A 14,697-nucleotide genomic window follows, 5' to 3' on the forward strand; every position below is an offset into this window, starting at 1 on the left:
GTCCAGGAACTGTCGCTAAAAACCACTGCCCTATCGTGTTGGAAATAGTCCTACACCAAACCCAACCCTAAACCTACCACATAATATTAACAAATGCGAAATATACGAATATAAAACGGTATAAAAATGCATTTGCTGATGCAACCATGCCATTTCAGGTTCCTTATATGCAGATTTGAACTGCTTTGTTGAACCATAGTTACGTAAGATTCGAACCGGAGCTCCTCACTTCTCGCTAAAAAGTGTCCCTAGGTACATTTTGACCAGGTGGTCAGTTTCTATTTCTGTGGTGCAATGCTGAATGACCCCGCCCACCATAAATCTCATTGGTTCAAAATTTCTTTCCACTCTATATAGTAGGGGTGACACAACATATATCACTTGGCTAGTTAAATTTGATTTACACAGCTTTTGTTTGGACTTGAATAAAGAAAGAAAATTTAATCACACATAGCATGATGCATCATTATAGGATTGCCTAAAAATATATAACTTATTTCAGAATCGCTGTATCATTAATAACTAATTGTACATTTGTGTATATGCATATTTTCCAATGAACATAAAACATATGGTTTCTATGCATATAATAAACATCTCTAAATCCACAGTTTTATGTTTTGTGAATGTTTTTAATTTCATTGACAATTAGGGTTACAAACAGGTGGAAAATGTCTGTTGAATTTCAATAAACTTTTTAAAAATCCCAGTAAGATTCCAAAAAATGCTGAAAGGTTTCCAAAAATTCTGGAATATTTCCAAAATTTACTGGAAATTTTCTACCCTTTCACAACCCTATTAGCAATCATATTAGACGTTAAGTATATTTTCAAATGCTTGCTTCAAATTAAAATTAGTAATGTTGCGAGTCTAACAACTAGAAAAGGCCGTCTCAGATCTGGAGTTTTAGCAGGAACAGTGCTGCTGTGTTCTTTTGGTCATTTCTCGTCACCTCAGGGATTAGCCTGTCCCTCCATCAAATACACACACCGACACAAAGCCTTAAGAGGATAAAAAACGGATGTGCAATATGTCGATGCCCAGACACACGGCTCTAGTCTCAGCCAATACAGATGCTCAGCATTGCCATGGAAACGCGATTGTCTGGTTTTATGAATAATAGTATTTAAGCATGTACACTGTCCCCAAATACAAAAAATCAGTAGTTCATCTCAGCCCTGAGAACAACATGAAACATGGATGCAGTAAAAAAGCATTTAGAAAATAATTTTCTCAAGCCTTAGACATGAAAAACTATTTTATAATCAATATCACAATACAATATAAAAATAAAAAAACTTAATTGAAAAAATGCTCATATTTATTTTATCAAACTACAATAAAAACTATCATGCTGTGTTATTATTCTTTTATTTTTGTGAACATTATATCCTTATTAAAATCACTGTTTTTTTGAGAGACAATCTAAGCTAAGGAGAAATGATAATCATGATAATAAATGTTGAAATCATGTTTGTAAGAGATGAACTGTGTTTGAGTCCTATGAAGTCAGAATCAAATAGAAAAGTTTCATCCAAACCTGAAAATTCTGGGTTGCACTTTATTTTACAGTAGGTCTAGTTTTTATAGTGTACTTACAAAAAAGTACTGGTAAAATAAAGCGACTACATGGGGTAGGGTTAGGGTTAGGTTTCAGGGTAGGTTCAGGGTTAGTACTACCTAATTGTTGTAATTACTACAATACGTACATATTATGTACATGAGGAACATGTAAAGACAACCAGAACATTGATGCAGGGACACTAAGTTTCAGCACACTGCTTTCTATTTTTTCCCCATTAAACATGTACTATAAACTGAATATTTATGGAAGATTCCAGTCAGGAGTTATGGTTGGCATAAAGCAACAAACTGATTGATTTCTATCAGTAAGCGGATGTTTTACCTTCCAGACTTCAATCCTCCAGACATATATGACGATGCTGACATTTACACTTGGTAACAAGAACAAGAACACTGAATAAATTACTTATAAGGGGCTCTTCAACACAAACCCAATCTTAAAAGCACACACCGCTGTGTGCATCGCTCCATGTTGTGTCTCATAATACATCATGACAGTGTCATTTCTTCTTCTGTACTTATTTATAACTCCTTAATTTAAAATACAAATATATAAACAACTATAATGTTCAACGTCTTGTACTGTATTTCAATGGAAATGTAAAATATTATTATGGATCATGGACTTATTATGGATCAAAGTCTCAATGATGTGTTTGTTTCTTACAAACATGCAGCTTTTTGCTTCACAGCATGTTAACTGATGGACTGGAGGGGTGTAGTTTACTTGTGGATTATTGTGTGCTGTTTATCAGCTGCTTGGACCCATTTACTGCAGAGGATCTATTGGTGTGAAAAAAAAAAACATCTGAGGATGATAACATTTTTTTAGCTAATTAAATGCTTGGAACAACACGAGGATGATTAAATGATGAAGAATGTATATTTTCAGATATTGTTCTTTTCCGAAGCCCAGAATGAACCCGAGACAGCTTTGTAAAACGACACAAGCGGAACCAGCACAAGTCATCTTGCACAAAGGGCTGCCTTCTCCTGTTTTCATCTCCAAGACAAGACTTGTCGAGCTCAGCTCAATGCAGCGAAAACCTGCGATGTCCAGACTTCAGCTGACCTACCACGACCCCTGGAATATCTTTCTACACATTAACATCAACAGTTTCAGGTGCTAGACGATACACATACTGCTTCTGCTGCCTGTTGAGCAAGAAAGTGCATGCGTTGTTTTCCAACACTTCTGTTTCCTAGGTCTTCATTTACAACTTATTTGAAGATAAATGTGTGATGGCAGTTTGTGTACACAACTACCCCTATTATTAAAAATCCACCCATTGGATAATATCCTATTTCTCATATCAAGATATTCTGTGTTACGTCACACAGATTGACGTTTTACCTTGTGGCGAGCTGTAACAGTCCGACCGCCATTGTTTTGGCTCCAGAGCATGGCCGTAAACAAGAACGTAATAAGCACACGTCACCCAGTTACATAAAATACATACACTCTTGTGTTATAGTTACAATTTTTGTATATATATATATATATATATATATATATATATATATATATATATATATATATATAAAAAAATATAATACCTAGAAGTATCTGAAATAACCTTAAGATATACCCAGTAGTATATGAAGTAAGATTGGTATTTAACAGAATCGATCAATCAATCAATCAATCAATCAACCACTGTTACGTCCAACCAATCAATCATACAATTTACTTGGGAAATAATGTCTGCTACATATCAGTGGTGTCACGAGAATGTCACGGTGGAGTGAACAACTCAAATCAATAGAAGAAAAAATAAAAACATTTTGGCATTTTAAATGCATGAACCACTTTTTGTTTTGACTGCTTGCCATGTCCCTGGAGGATAAGCAAAAATAAATTAATAAATAAAGGAAATACATCTGCCAACAAATGCCTTATTTAAGTCATAAACTAATTACAGTAGAACTTTAGACAAGAAAATGATGCTAATATATATAATACATACACATATATATATATATATATATATATATATATATATATATATATATATATATATATATATATATATATATATATATATATTTAACCTATTATTATTGATTTATTACAAGAGAATCACCAATACATGGAACAATAAGAAAGAACAAGGACTCACAGAGGTTAAGCACCCTTCTCAAGGACACAATGGCTCTGGTCAAAGGAAACGGCCTGTGCAAGAATCTGTGTCACCCTGTTAAGAGCGCAGGTTCATCCTGCAGCACCGCACACACTTGGCCTTGTACATACAGATGAATCTTCAGCGTTCACATTCTCAGCTCCACATTTGGCCTCAAGTCCAATGAAACCTCCTTGTCTGGGAAAATTACGGCCCAAGCAATCAGTGTCAGCTGTAACTGGGGACGGTTCAGCTCGAGTTTACAATGCGAAGATCTGACAGTGACAACGACAAAACCACCGCCGAGGAAGCCATCGTGAAAAACACTTTAGCACTGGGTTTTACAGATCCGACAGTTAAGAATGCATGAAATGAGCGGGATTAAAACATTAATAAATCTTGCTGGATACAAGTAATTCAACTGCTGTGAAACAATATTGCTCTATCTTTTTGCTTTTCAAGGTCAGAAAGCATTCAAGGGACAAATAAATAGAAAAGTTCTCAGAAAAAGTTGAATAAACAAGGTTAACTCATAACCTGTGGCCATGCAACTATACATCAACTCTTTCCACTAAATAACCACACTAATAAAAACACATACCAACAGGGAATATCAGTACTTAAACAGTACAATTATTTTATTCATATTTTGAAATAGCTTACATTTTATATAAAAAAGTTTTCATTTTAATTACTGTTTACGTTTTAGTTTGTTTCTATGATCGTTTATCATTTGTATTCATTTTTGTTTTTCATATTTTTAATTGATTTTATTTGTAATAATTATTTTAGTTTCATGACTTAATTTCCGTTCATTGCCAAAGGAACATTTTAGTTTTTTGCGTATTATTTATTTCAGCTTTATGTCAGTTAACTAAATAATTTTGAATACATAATTTAAGCTTTTAAATCTTAAGGTTTTGCATTTTTTTCACTCATTTTAATCATTGATATGGAATAAATAATTTCAAAATGATCAATTCTGATGCTTACACATCTGTAGTACGCATCAAAGGGTTAAATAATGTAAATGTAGCCTCCTAGTCTCCATTGAGTTGAATTGCTGCAAAAGTCCTGTCTATAAAGTTCTGCGTGATGCATGTTCTCTCCTTTAGGGTGAGCTAAATGGTATTTCCTTCTCTGTCTTTCCCTCCCTCTTCCTTTTTCTGTGAGTGCATTGATGTTCATGGCTGGTTGAGCTGATGTGTTCTGGCATTTTCTTTTCTCTGGTTTGGGAATGTCCTGCTCACACCACACAGGATGGTTAGAAAACACACACACACACAATCAGAAATGAGGCCCTGTGAGGAAGCACAGTTGCAGAAACACAGATACACATGAATGAGATACATTCATGTTAAGAAATGTAATCGTAGTCCAAAAACATCACTCGAGTTTGAGCATCTATAAATATTCAACACAACGCCTGCTCCTGTCTCACATAATCATACAGTAGGTGTCAGTTTGTCCCACAACAATAGGGTTTTATCTGATACAGAGGAAACATTTCCAATTGTCAAGCTTAGGTTTCATTTTGTTCATGAATGGTGAGTCGGTTTATTTGTAATATTTTGCTGAGTGCTCAGTGAGGTTGTTATCAGTAGCTGAAAGCGTCAGTGCATTTCTGCATTTCGCTATCTATTGTACTGAAATCACAACACAAAATTCAAACTACTGTGCCGCCACCCCTGACATACATCCACTGATGCACAAATGGGATTTTAGTTTACTAAAACAGAAAGATTACGAAACAATATGCCTCATACACAAAGTGAAAACACTTAAATAAAGGATGTCACGTTTTTCCAACTCATGTAGTTTTTCAAAGTACATAGTAGTTGGGTTACATTTTACATCAGTAGGTCACCTGATAAAAAATGTAACCCTTTTTTATAGCCCACTGACCCAACGCAGTACTTTTACGGCCCCTTACAGGTCTGTAGACCCCCAGTTGAAAACCGTGGCACCAGACAGACGAATACTTGATATTCAATCCACTATCCAGCAACATCCTGGGAGCAAAATCTCAACCGTCCTCATCATTCCTTAAAGTGACACTCATGCATATAACCAGTCAAAAAATTCACATTTCCGGGAAAGCTAATACTCTGCTAGCCCCGAGCAAGTTTTCTGCAGTCGTATTTTATGATGCAACAATCCATCCTTCATTTTATGGCTATATTACTGTATAGATGAAAACACACAGGCGTGCACATATTGTAGATATCAAAATGAGTACTTAAAACTATTACAAATGCTGTTATGTAGTAAATTATCAAACATCTGGTCCGCTTGGATTTTCTTTTTTATCTCTTAATACCTTTGGGAAACATGTGAAAATGAAATCAGTGACAGGAATATACTAAAAATAGGTCAAATGTGCCACCTCGTATGAACCGGTTCCAGTCGTGGGGTTTTGAGAATCGTTTATGCTGTGAACAAACATTTCTGAAACGCTTTGATTTTTCCCTGCTTTCCATCTGTTCTGCCGCCTGAATGAATCTGTGGGTGGCTTGTCATTCATAAAAGACTTGGAATAACATGAGAAGTAATGAATAGTTTTACATTTTTATATTGTCCGGGCCATTTTATTTCACACACTAAGTGCAACTATGTGTTATTACTTAATGAGGTGGCAGTATTCACAGCCGATCTGGCCCTTTAAAATGACATTCATTTGTGATGTGTGTGTGTGTGTGCTGTAGTCAGTAATTCCAACATACTTTAGCATGCTCAAACTGAACTGAAAGCTACTTGCTGCCCTGTTCTCTATGCTAATCACAGTAGCAGGTGCTTTAGGTGCCCTGGTGTCAACAATCAGTGGTTAACTGCCCGTGTAAGAGCGACATTTAACTGCTCTAGAACAAGAGAACAGAGTTTCTTGAAATAGCGGAGTCAAAACAGCACGCTTAATATATAAGAACTCTTACAGGCACTAATTTAATCTTTTGGGAGGTCTATGGACATCTGCTCTACTAAATCAATATGCTCAGATACTGGTGAGGAACACATTCAAAAAGAGAACTAGGACATAAAAAGGCATGTGGAAGCATGCAAATGTTTTATCTATATGTGACTCTGGAGCACAAAACAAGTCTTGAGTAACATGGGAATATTTGTAGCAGTAGCCCAAAAATACACCGAATGGGTCAAAATTATAGATTTTTCTTTTATGACAAAAACTATATTTATGTTAAATAAAGATTATGTTCCATGAAGATATTTTGTACATTTCCTGCCGTAGATATCTTAAAACTTAATTTTAGTAATATGCATGGCTTCAAAAAAAAAAAAAAGCTTCATTCGGGCAACTGTGAAGGCGAGTTTTCTCAATATTTAGTTTGTTTTTTTTTATTCAGCTTTCAAAACATTTTGAAACAAAAAATTGACACTTATGACTGGTTTTGTGGTCCAGGGCAACATAAAGAAATTGTTAGTTAAATATAACTTATATTGGCTCGATTATATGCACGTTTATTTATCCTAAAAACCCAAATTAACAAAAAGCGTGCAATGTTTCAGGTTAAATTGTTAGGGCAGAGGATTTGCTCAGCATTAAAATCATTTTCCAATGTGAACAAGGTTTGAACTGATTAGAACAAGCACTAACCTCTATAAATAAAACACCACACATTAGCATTCGAGCAAAAAAATGTGACGCTAAACAGAACCATGAGCCCAATTACTGCCTTATTCATTAATAACTATTTGCAATCCTTATAAAGGTGCATTGCATTTGTACACAGATACCGGAAATTCCAAACCCCAAGTCGAATGAAAAATGAATGCAACAACCATGATTTCAGAATTTACTTAGCACATCGGCAGAAGTGAAACAGTAGTAATATATTGTTAATTAGCACTTCTGTGTGTCCGTGTCTCACTAAACCCAGTACTATCTTTATTCTTAATGTATGACAGTTGATGCCTCCATCTTGGTTTTTGCCGCTTGCGTACTGGAACGCAGTCAACTTGGATGCGATGTCATCTAAGGAATGCATTTCTTCCCCGTATATTCATATTTGCAAGAGCCAATAATCACTCCCTTAAACACCATCACTTATTATCAGTTCGACTTACAAGTTTGCCGTTTACATTGTTCAAAACGAAGACTGATATAGTGGCATTACATATTATAAACTAGATTTTATAGCAAAACCAATGGAAACAGAATGTTGTAGTTTCAGGGGAGATGCAGGGAAGCCGCTATCAAAACAAAGGTCAAGGAAGACAAAGTTCAAGGATGTCATGTAATAAGCCTTCAGAGAACATACAAGTTCGTTCATGAGTCCCTCGAGAGATGATCTGAGTCAGGAACATCAACACCTCTGGTATACACTAACTGACATACTACAGCAGCACAGAACATATTGGACATTGATGTAAAGGTGTTAGAAAGGCTTTAACAACAATCACGGAAAGTATGTATGCAATTTGACATATCGACATACCAGCTGATCCTCGCTTTTACCATGCCAAGAGAGAAAAACAGCAACTTCTCTCTTAAAAGATAATGCTCTTGTATTGTGTCGTGCACTCTATAATTTTCTATAGCCTAATTTTGACAAATTAGAGGTATACATGAAAATTTCAGTCCTCTCTTTTTCTAAAAATGCCTAAAACTGTACCTGAAAAAAAGGTTTCTTTACCAACACAAGGGAAAGAAGGGCATCTTCAGTATAGCTATTATTGTAAAACTCCCTCTCTCTCATACACACACACACACACACACACACACACACAGAATGGCCTGCTTTTATTTCAGGTCGCCCCTCCTACCGTAGCAGGAAATGCATCTCTCACCACCTGGGATGTTACCCGGCACTGGAAAGTGGTAATTGCATTTCAATTATAGACATGTGTGCGTATGTTTGGGTGTGTGTGTGTGTGTGTCTGATCTTGTGCAACAGTCGCCGAATGTGCAGGACACTATTTATTGTAAAAATGGAGAGGGAAATCTGTTCCAGCTGAGAATAATTTTTGACATTCTGGGTTGAGACAGCGACGACAGCCCGTTTTGCTTGCCATGTAAAATATTCACTCGTGCTCTGAAGGCCTGTTCGTACAAAGATATGATAGCTATTACAATATTACGAGTGCCCAGACCAACACACATGCACTGCAGTTATGCGCTGTGATGGTGCTATTCTTATACATTCGCAACAATTTTAAAAACTAGGCTATATCTTTATCTTTATCGCTATATTACTTGGTGTGAACGGGCTTTACTAGATGTTGATGAGTTTGTTTTGGCAGCAGAATTTTGAGATCAAAGTTCTGCACCAGATTTGGAGAAATTTATGGATTCTCTGCAGTAAATGGGTACCGTCAGACTAAAAGTCAGCAGATTAAAAATCACAATAATTCACAAGTAATCCACACCTCTTCGGTCTATCAGTTAACGTCTTATTAAAGTTGTGTGTTTGTAAGAAACAAATCCATAAATAAGGCATTTTATCTCTAGACTGTAGCTTCTGGTAAGTCCATAACTTTTTCCAGTCCATTTCTTATCCAGTAGAAATGTCCCTTTTGTAATGTATCGACTAACTTACTTGTATAGGACTGTGCACATATATACTACACCTCTCCTGATTCAGACGAGACAACTTTTACACTGAAGAGATCAAAAGGGGACTATTATGGATTTTTTAGACAGCAGCAACAATTTAAAGTTAAAAAAAAAAAAACTTAATGATGGATCTGTTTCTTACAAACACACAGCTTTTCACTTCACAACACATTAACCGATGGACAGCAGTTGCGTGGCTTTTATCAGTTGTTTGTACTCTCATTCTGACGGCACCCATTGACTGCAGAGGATCGATCGGTCAGCAAGTGAAGTAATGCTACCTTTCTACCAACCTGTTCCGCTGAAGGAACAAACTCATCTGTATCTTAGACAGCTGGAGTCATTTTTCATTTTTTGGGTGGACTATTCCTTTAAGAGCGCTGTTTACAAAGAACACCATCCGCTTGCATTCCTTCTGAGCAGTTTTTAATTTTTAATCTCTCCGAGCACAGACACACGGTCATGCCATACTCATAATTACGACCGACACTAATGTGACCTGGCAACCTCTGACAGTACGAACGCCCCTGTACGCGTCATGATGGACAGAAGCCCAAGTGAGTGAGTGGCCTCTCACTCTCTCTCTCATGTACTCACACACTTTATCACTCTGACATCTGGCGCTTTTCACTAATATAATCCCTTTTCCCTTCCTGAGCCTCGTGCTTCCCAACAAGGACAACAAGATGGTATCTATCTATCTATCTATCTATCTATCTATCTATCTATCTATCTATCTATCTATCTATCTGTCTGTCTGTCTTTCTCATTTGAAGGACAGCTAGTTAAATCAAGTAGGCACAACTAATATAAATAACATAGAGCCTACTTTTACTTGAAGTAAAAAAAAGACGGTATCCATAAACAACACAAATATACACACACACACACACACACACACACACACACACACACACACACACACACACATATATATATATATATATATATATATATATATATATATATATATATATAGTATTAACAAGTAGATATAGCATCTTATGTACCGCAAATTTAAAAATGGCAATATCCATCTGCACATGTTTCCTTCAATACTTCATCTCTTTAATCTTTAGCGATCTTGAGCCACCTGCCATATCCGAGCGCGCGCTCATCTGGACATCAAAGCGGATTTGGCGCGGCCCGCCACTTTCATGCCGTTACACACAGCGAGCGTCAAGCATTGACAACCCACCGACACAAGCGGAACGCTCGCGTTACAACGAACGAGCGTCCATATCCGCGCTGACATTAACTAAAAACGAACCGACTCACTCCGGAGTCATTCGGGCGAAACCGGCGCGATTCGCTAAAAAGGAAAGGGGCTGATAAGCGTTTAGAACGCTCGGCGGAAAACGCAATACAGAGAACCGTTAGCGAACGTGATTGAAATCGTTTAGTTTCAATGTTTTAAAAAGAGATGATAAATAGCCGGTTCTCGGTTCACGGCGACACCAATGTGCGTAAGGCCTACAAAGTCATTTTATCTGCACGAGGGATTTACCGGGAAAACGCACGAAATTGTTAATGACACATTTATTTATTTCGCCAAAGCCTAGTGTTTCGCCATGTTATATCAATGATCCCAAAGCCGTGTGTGCTTATGCGATCGGGGAAGCTCTGCTGTAGCAAGGGGGTGTGTGGAGGGTGTGCTGAGACGTTTAGAGATCGGTGGGTGTGATACTCACTCGCTTTGCCCTGTTTGGGTCTCTGGAGGAGCCGCTGGACGGTAATCAGATCCTCCGTCTTCACCGCCTGCAAGAGTTCCTGTTCTTTTCCCATCCTGTTCAATCACACACTCAAGCACCCTCTCTCACACATGCGGTCATGGCTATACTTCTACATCCAGCGCATCTTCAGGGGACCGGGCGACCATAACGGTGCCGTTAACGGCAGCGCATCCTCGCCGTACATCGTAAAAAGGTCGAGTGCGCAGAGACGCGCTAGACACTAAGACGCGTTTACATGCCCAGTGGAGTGACCAGTAGCGTCCACGCAGTCCCCAACGACGAAAAACGGTCTTATTGCGTGCTGAGGTGACAGAGTCCAATCGTTTTCAGGTTAAAGGGACGGCGCGGAAACCTTGCGCGTATTTACGCACGGCGACATGGTTGTATTGCTACAAAAATAGCAGATGCTCTGTAAATCGAAACGTAAGACGTCTCTTTGACCCGAAGCTCATAGAGAGACCGTATATATTACGTAAACATCCAGGCAGATGTGCGCGCGGCCGCTGGAGGTTGTAATCCGCTGTCGCTTTCTCGTGTGCGCGCATGTGTGTGTGTGTGTGTGTGTGTGTGTGTGTGTCTGTCTGTGTATCGGTGTATGTATGGCAAGCCGTTTTAACATTAATTCTTCAAAAACTGGCATCTATTATACGTTACTTAACACATTTTAATACTTTTAAATAACACACCAGTGATTACTTATCTTTGTTCAGTTTGTTCGGTTCAAAAGACACAGTATTTTCTAACAGGTACTCTCTATTTACTTAGTATTAGAAAAACCGCATTTACTAGTGAAACTCGAAAACATTTTTTTAAAGTGATAGCCCACAAAAAATTATTTGTCATTCCAAACATGTAAGATATTTGTTCATCTTTGGAACAAAAATTAAGATATTTTTGATGAAATCTGAGAGCTTTCTGACCCTACGTAGACAGCAATGCAAGCAACTACCACGTCCAAGGCCCAGAAAGGCAGTAAGGTCATTGTTTTTGTGATTATTTTTTTCATAAACCCCTGATGAGCCATGCCTCGTTTACCAGCAGAGAAAGATGCATAAAACTGTCTTCATAAACATGTCTGAAGGTTTCAACAGAAAAGGAGACTTTTAATTTTTTGCCCAGCCTTATTTATTCAAACAAGAATATACAAATTGTGAAATAAGTGAGATAGATGTTCTAAGTCTGAATGTGTTGTGGTAAACTCTTGAGATCAATGTTCCAACTAGTTGAATTGTGGCCCAGAAGCCAATTAATCAATTTCAGTTAAAATCAAGGTTAATTTAAGTTTAATAAACAAGTCAACAGCTACTTACCACTGGCATTAATGTGGTACCCCCAATAGCTTCAACATAACAGAAGGGTTTAATTACAATACATCAACATTTTTAAATTGCAATCATTTATTTTATGTTTTCATAAATGTTCCTCTGAATTGCTTCTGTAGTGACTAATTTAAAAATGAACACTAATCACTGATGACTTGCTAGTAATTAAAATATTAGTAAAGTATAAGAAGAAATGAAATAGATGTTAAAGCAGCTTGCCATAGGGAGTGTATGAGAGAGACTGCTTGGTTAAATTGATGGTGCTGCATCAATCAGGGGGCGTGACTAAATAGACCCTTTCCCATGAGCCTGACAGATTAAAAAGGAGGAAAGCAGCGAGTGTTGTATTTGTGTGTGTGAGCGAGCATGTTTTTGAGGAGAAAGGTCACAGGACAGATTTTTAGCAGAGTAGATACTGACCGTGCACGCTTGGCCAAAAGCACATGGTCTTCCAAAGAAAAAGGGGAAAAAGCACACTGTTATATGATTATACAACCTTCTTTCTTTTATTGAATATTCTGCAATGTTCATGCAGTTTTATACACACCGTCAACCACATGGTCCAAAAAGTTGCTGTATGGCTTCAAAACAAATGCAGAACCCAAGGCATATTTTTTGGAGCATGACAGTCCCTGGTCAAAATATACCTTCATTTTATGAAAAATATCTCAAAATTTTTGTAAAAGACCTTCTTGTGTTTTCCACGTAGTTGTCATATTTTGGGAAATAAAGTGTGAGCTATTCCTTTAAATCTCACTGGTGGCCCTCAGACACTGATAGCCACTGATTATTATCATATAATTTAACCGCTCCCATTCTCTCTATCTGTCATTTCAGACATAATTTTGGTGACAATCTTACAATTAAAAGTCTGTGATACGATACATTACTCCCTAAGGGTGTCAGCAAAACCGGAGCAGATGTCTAATTTGGGCACCATTCTAACCCACATCAGTCAGTGGGTAATTGGCTGTTCTTTACTTATTTTGCACTGTCAGTTTTAAGGACTGCAGTGGCTAAATTTACACTCAGTTATTTGCGAAACAAAAGCTTGTTATCCAATTTAACTGCAGGGAGATCCCTCTTCTATCGGTTCCTGCTCTCTCCAACCTGGATCTGCTACATTTGTATTTATCACCTAGTTCACCAACAAGTCACTCCTGGAGATCTGGAGATCTACCTTCCTGCAGAGATTAGCTCCAGCTCTAATTAAACACAACTGAACCAACAAATTCAGCAGGTGTGTTGACTGGGCTGGAACTAAACTCTTTCCAAGGTAGATATCCAGGAAAACGAGTGATGTTCTATTCTATTTACAGTAATGTGCACTATAATGACTATTATTTTATTCTTATTAGATATTATTTTAGGTTTTAAAATATTATGCATTTAGCTCCAGCTTATTTCAGTCTTTTGTTGTTGATAAATTTAAGTTTTGACAATTCTATTTTTGCTTTGTTAGAATGGTGTATGGATTGTAGACTGATGTGGGTATACACACACACACACACACACACACACACACACACACACACACACACACACAAACTGTTTGTGTTTTAATACCATAATCTTAGTATGGAAGCTACAGTTCAAGCTGCCATCATTTTTTATTGTTATTTTTTTTATATACAAATAAAAGAAATTCAGCAAGGATGCATTTAACTGACCAAAACTGTCATTAAAGACTATCACATTGTTACAAAACATAAAGATAAACGCTGTTCTTTTCAACTGTGTCTTTTCAACAATGCCTTTTTTCCCAAAGCCTTACTTTCATTTGAGTAAATTATATTTTAAAATAAAAAAATGCAATAATATTTCACAATATTACTCTTTTTACTGTAATTTTGACCAATGCTTGTGAGCATAGAAGACTGCTTTCAAAAATATAATAATCAAAAAATATAAATAAAAAAAAAAATACATACGCCATTATAATTTAGGAATGCCAATGCACAATATACTGGAAAGCAATAATAGATTCAGCCAAAGACACCAAAACATATTTCTCAATATGAACTAAAAAGCTTACTGAATAATCAGCAGAACATACCAAAATGAATTAAAATGAATATACTCCAAAAATGAATTACTGTAACTTCATCTGGTTCATCTATTGTTGTATTTCCAAGAAGTAAGCAAACACCCCTGCCGCACTGTAAAATAAAGTGCACCCGATGTGAACAGTGACCCCAGTTAATACTAAAGATATCGCTGGTGAGTATACTTATGTCCGTGTGTAAGATTGATGCTAATGGTTAGTGCATGTGCGTGTGTTAATGGGTAGCACCACTGAGTGTTTAAGTAAATGTTTGACTTTGTTAAGTGTGTCTAGGGATGTTTTTTAGACTGTGTCAGTCACATTA

General features: G+C 36.9%; 1 protein-coding gene across 4 annotated transcripts in view; it reads right to left on the minus strand.

Moving 5' to 3' along the window:
• The window catches only part of si:dkeyp-9d4.3 (caskin-2), a 41,078-nt gene extending 29,513 nt beyond the window's left edge, over positions 1–11,565 (minus strand). For all 4 annotated transcript variants that reach the window (XM_043241583.1, XM_043241578.1, XM_043241569.1 and 1 more), the window contains exon 1: positions 10,965–11,565. In XM_043241583.1, the coding sequence (XP_043097518.1) occupies positions 10,965–11,058 (94 nt within the window). In that variant the 5' untranslated portion in view covers positions 11,059–11,565. The remainder of the gene's footprint in view (positions 1–10,964) is intronic.
• Between the last annotated feature and the right edge of the window lie 3,132 nt (positions 11,566–14,697).

The sequence above is a fragment of the Puntigrus tetrazona genome, chromosome 1 (genome assembly GCF_018831695.1).
Source record: "Puntigrus tetrazona isolate hp1 chromosome 1, ASM1883169v1, whole genome shotgun sequence".
Taxonomy (NCBI): Eukaryota; Metazoa; Chordata; class Actinopteri; order Cypriniformes; family Cyprinidae; genus Puntigrus; species Puntigrus tetrazona.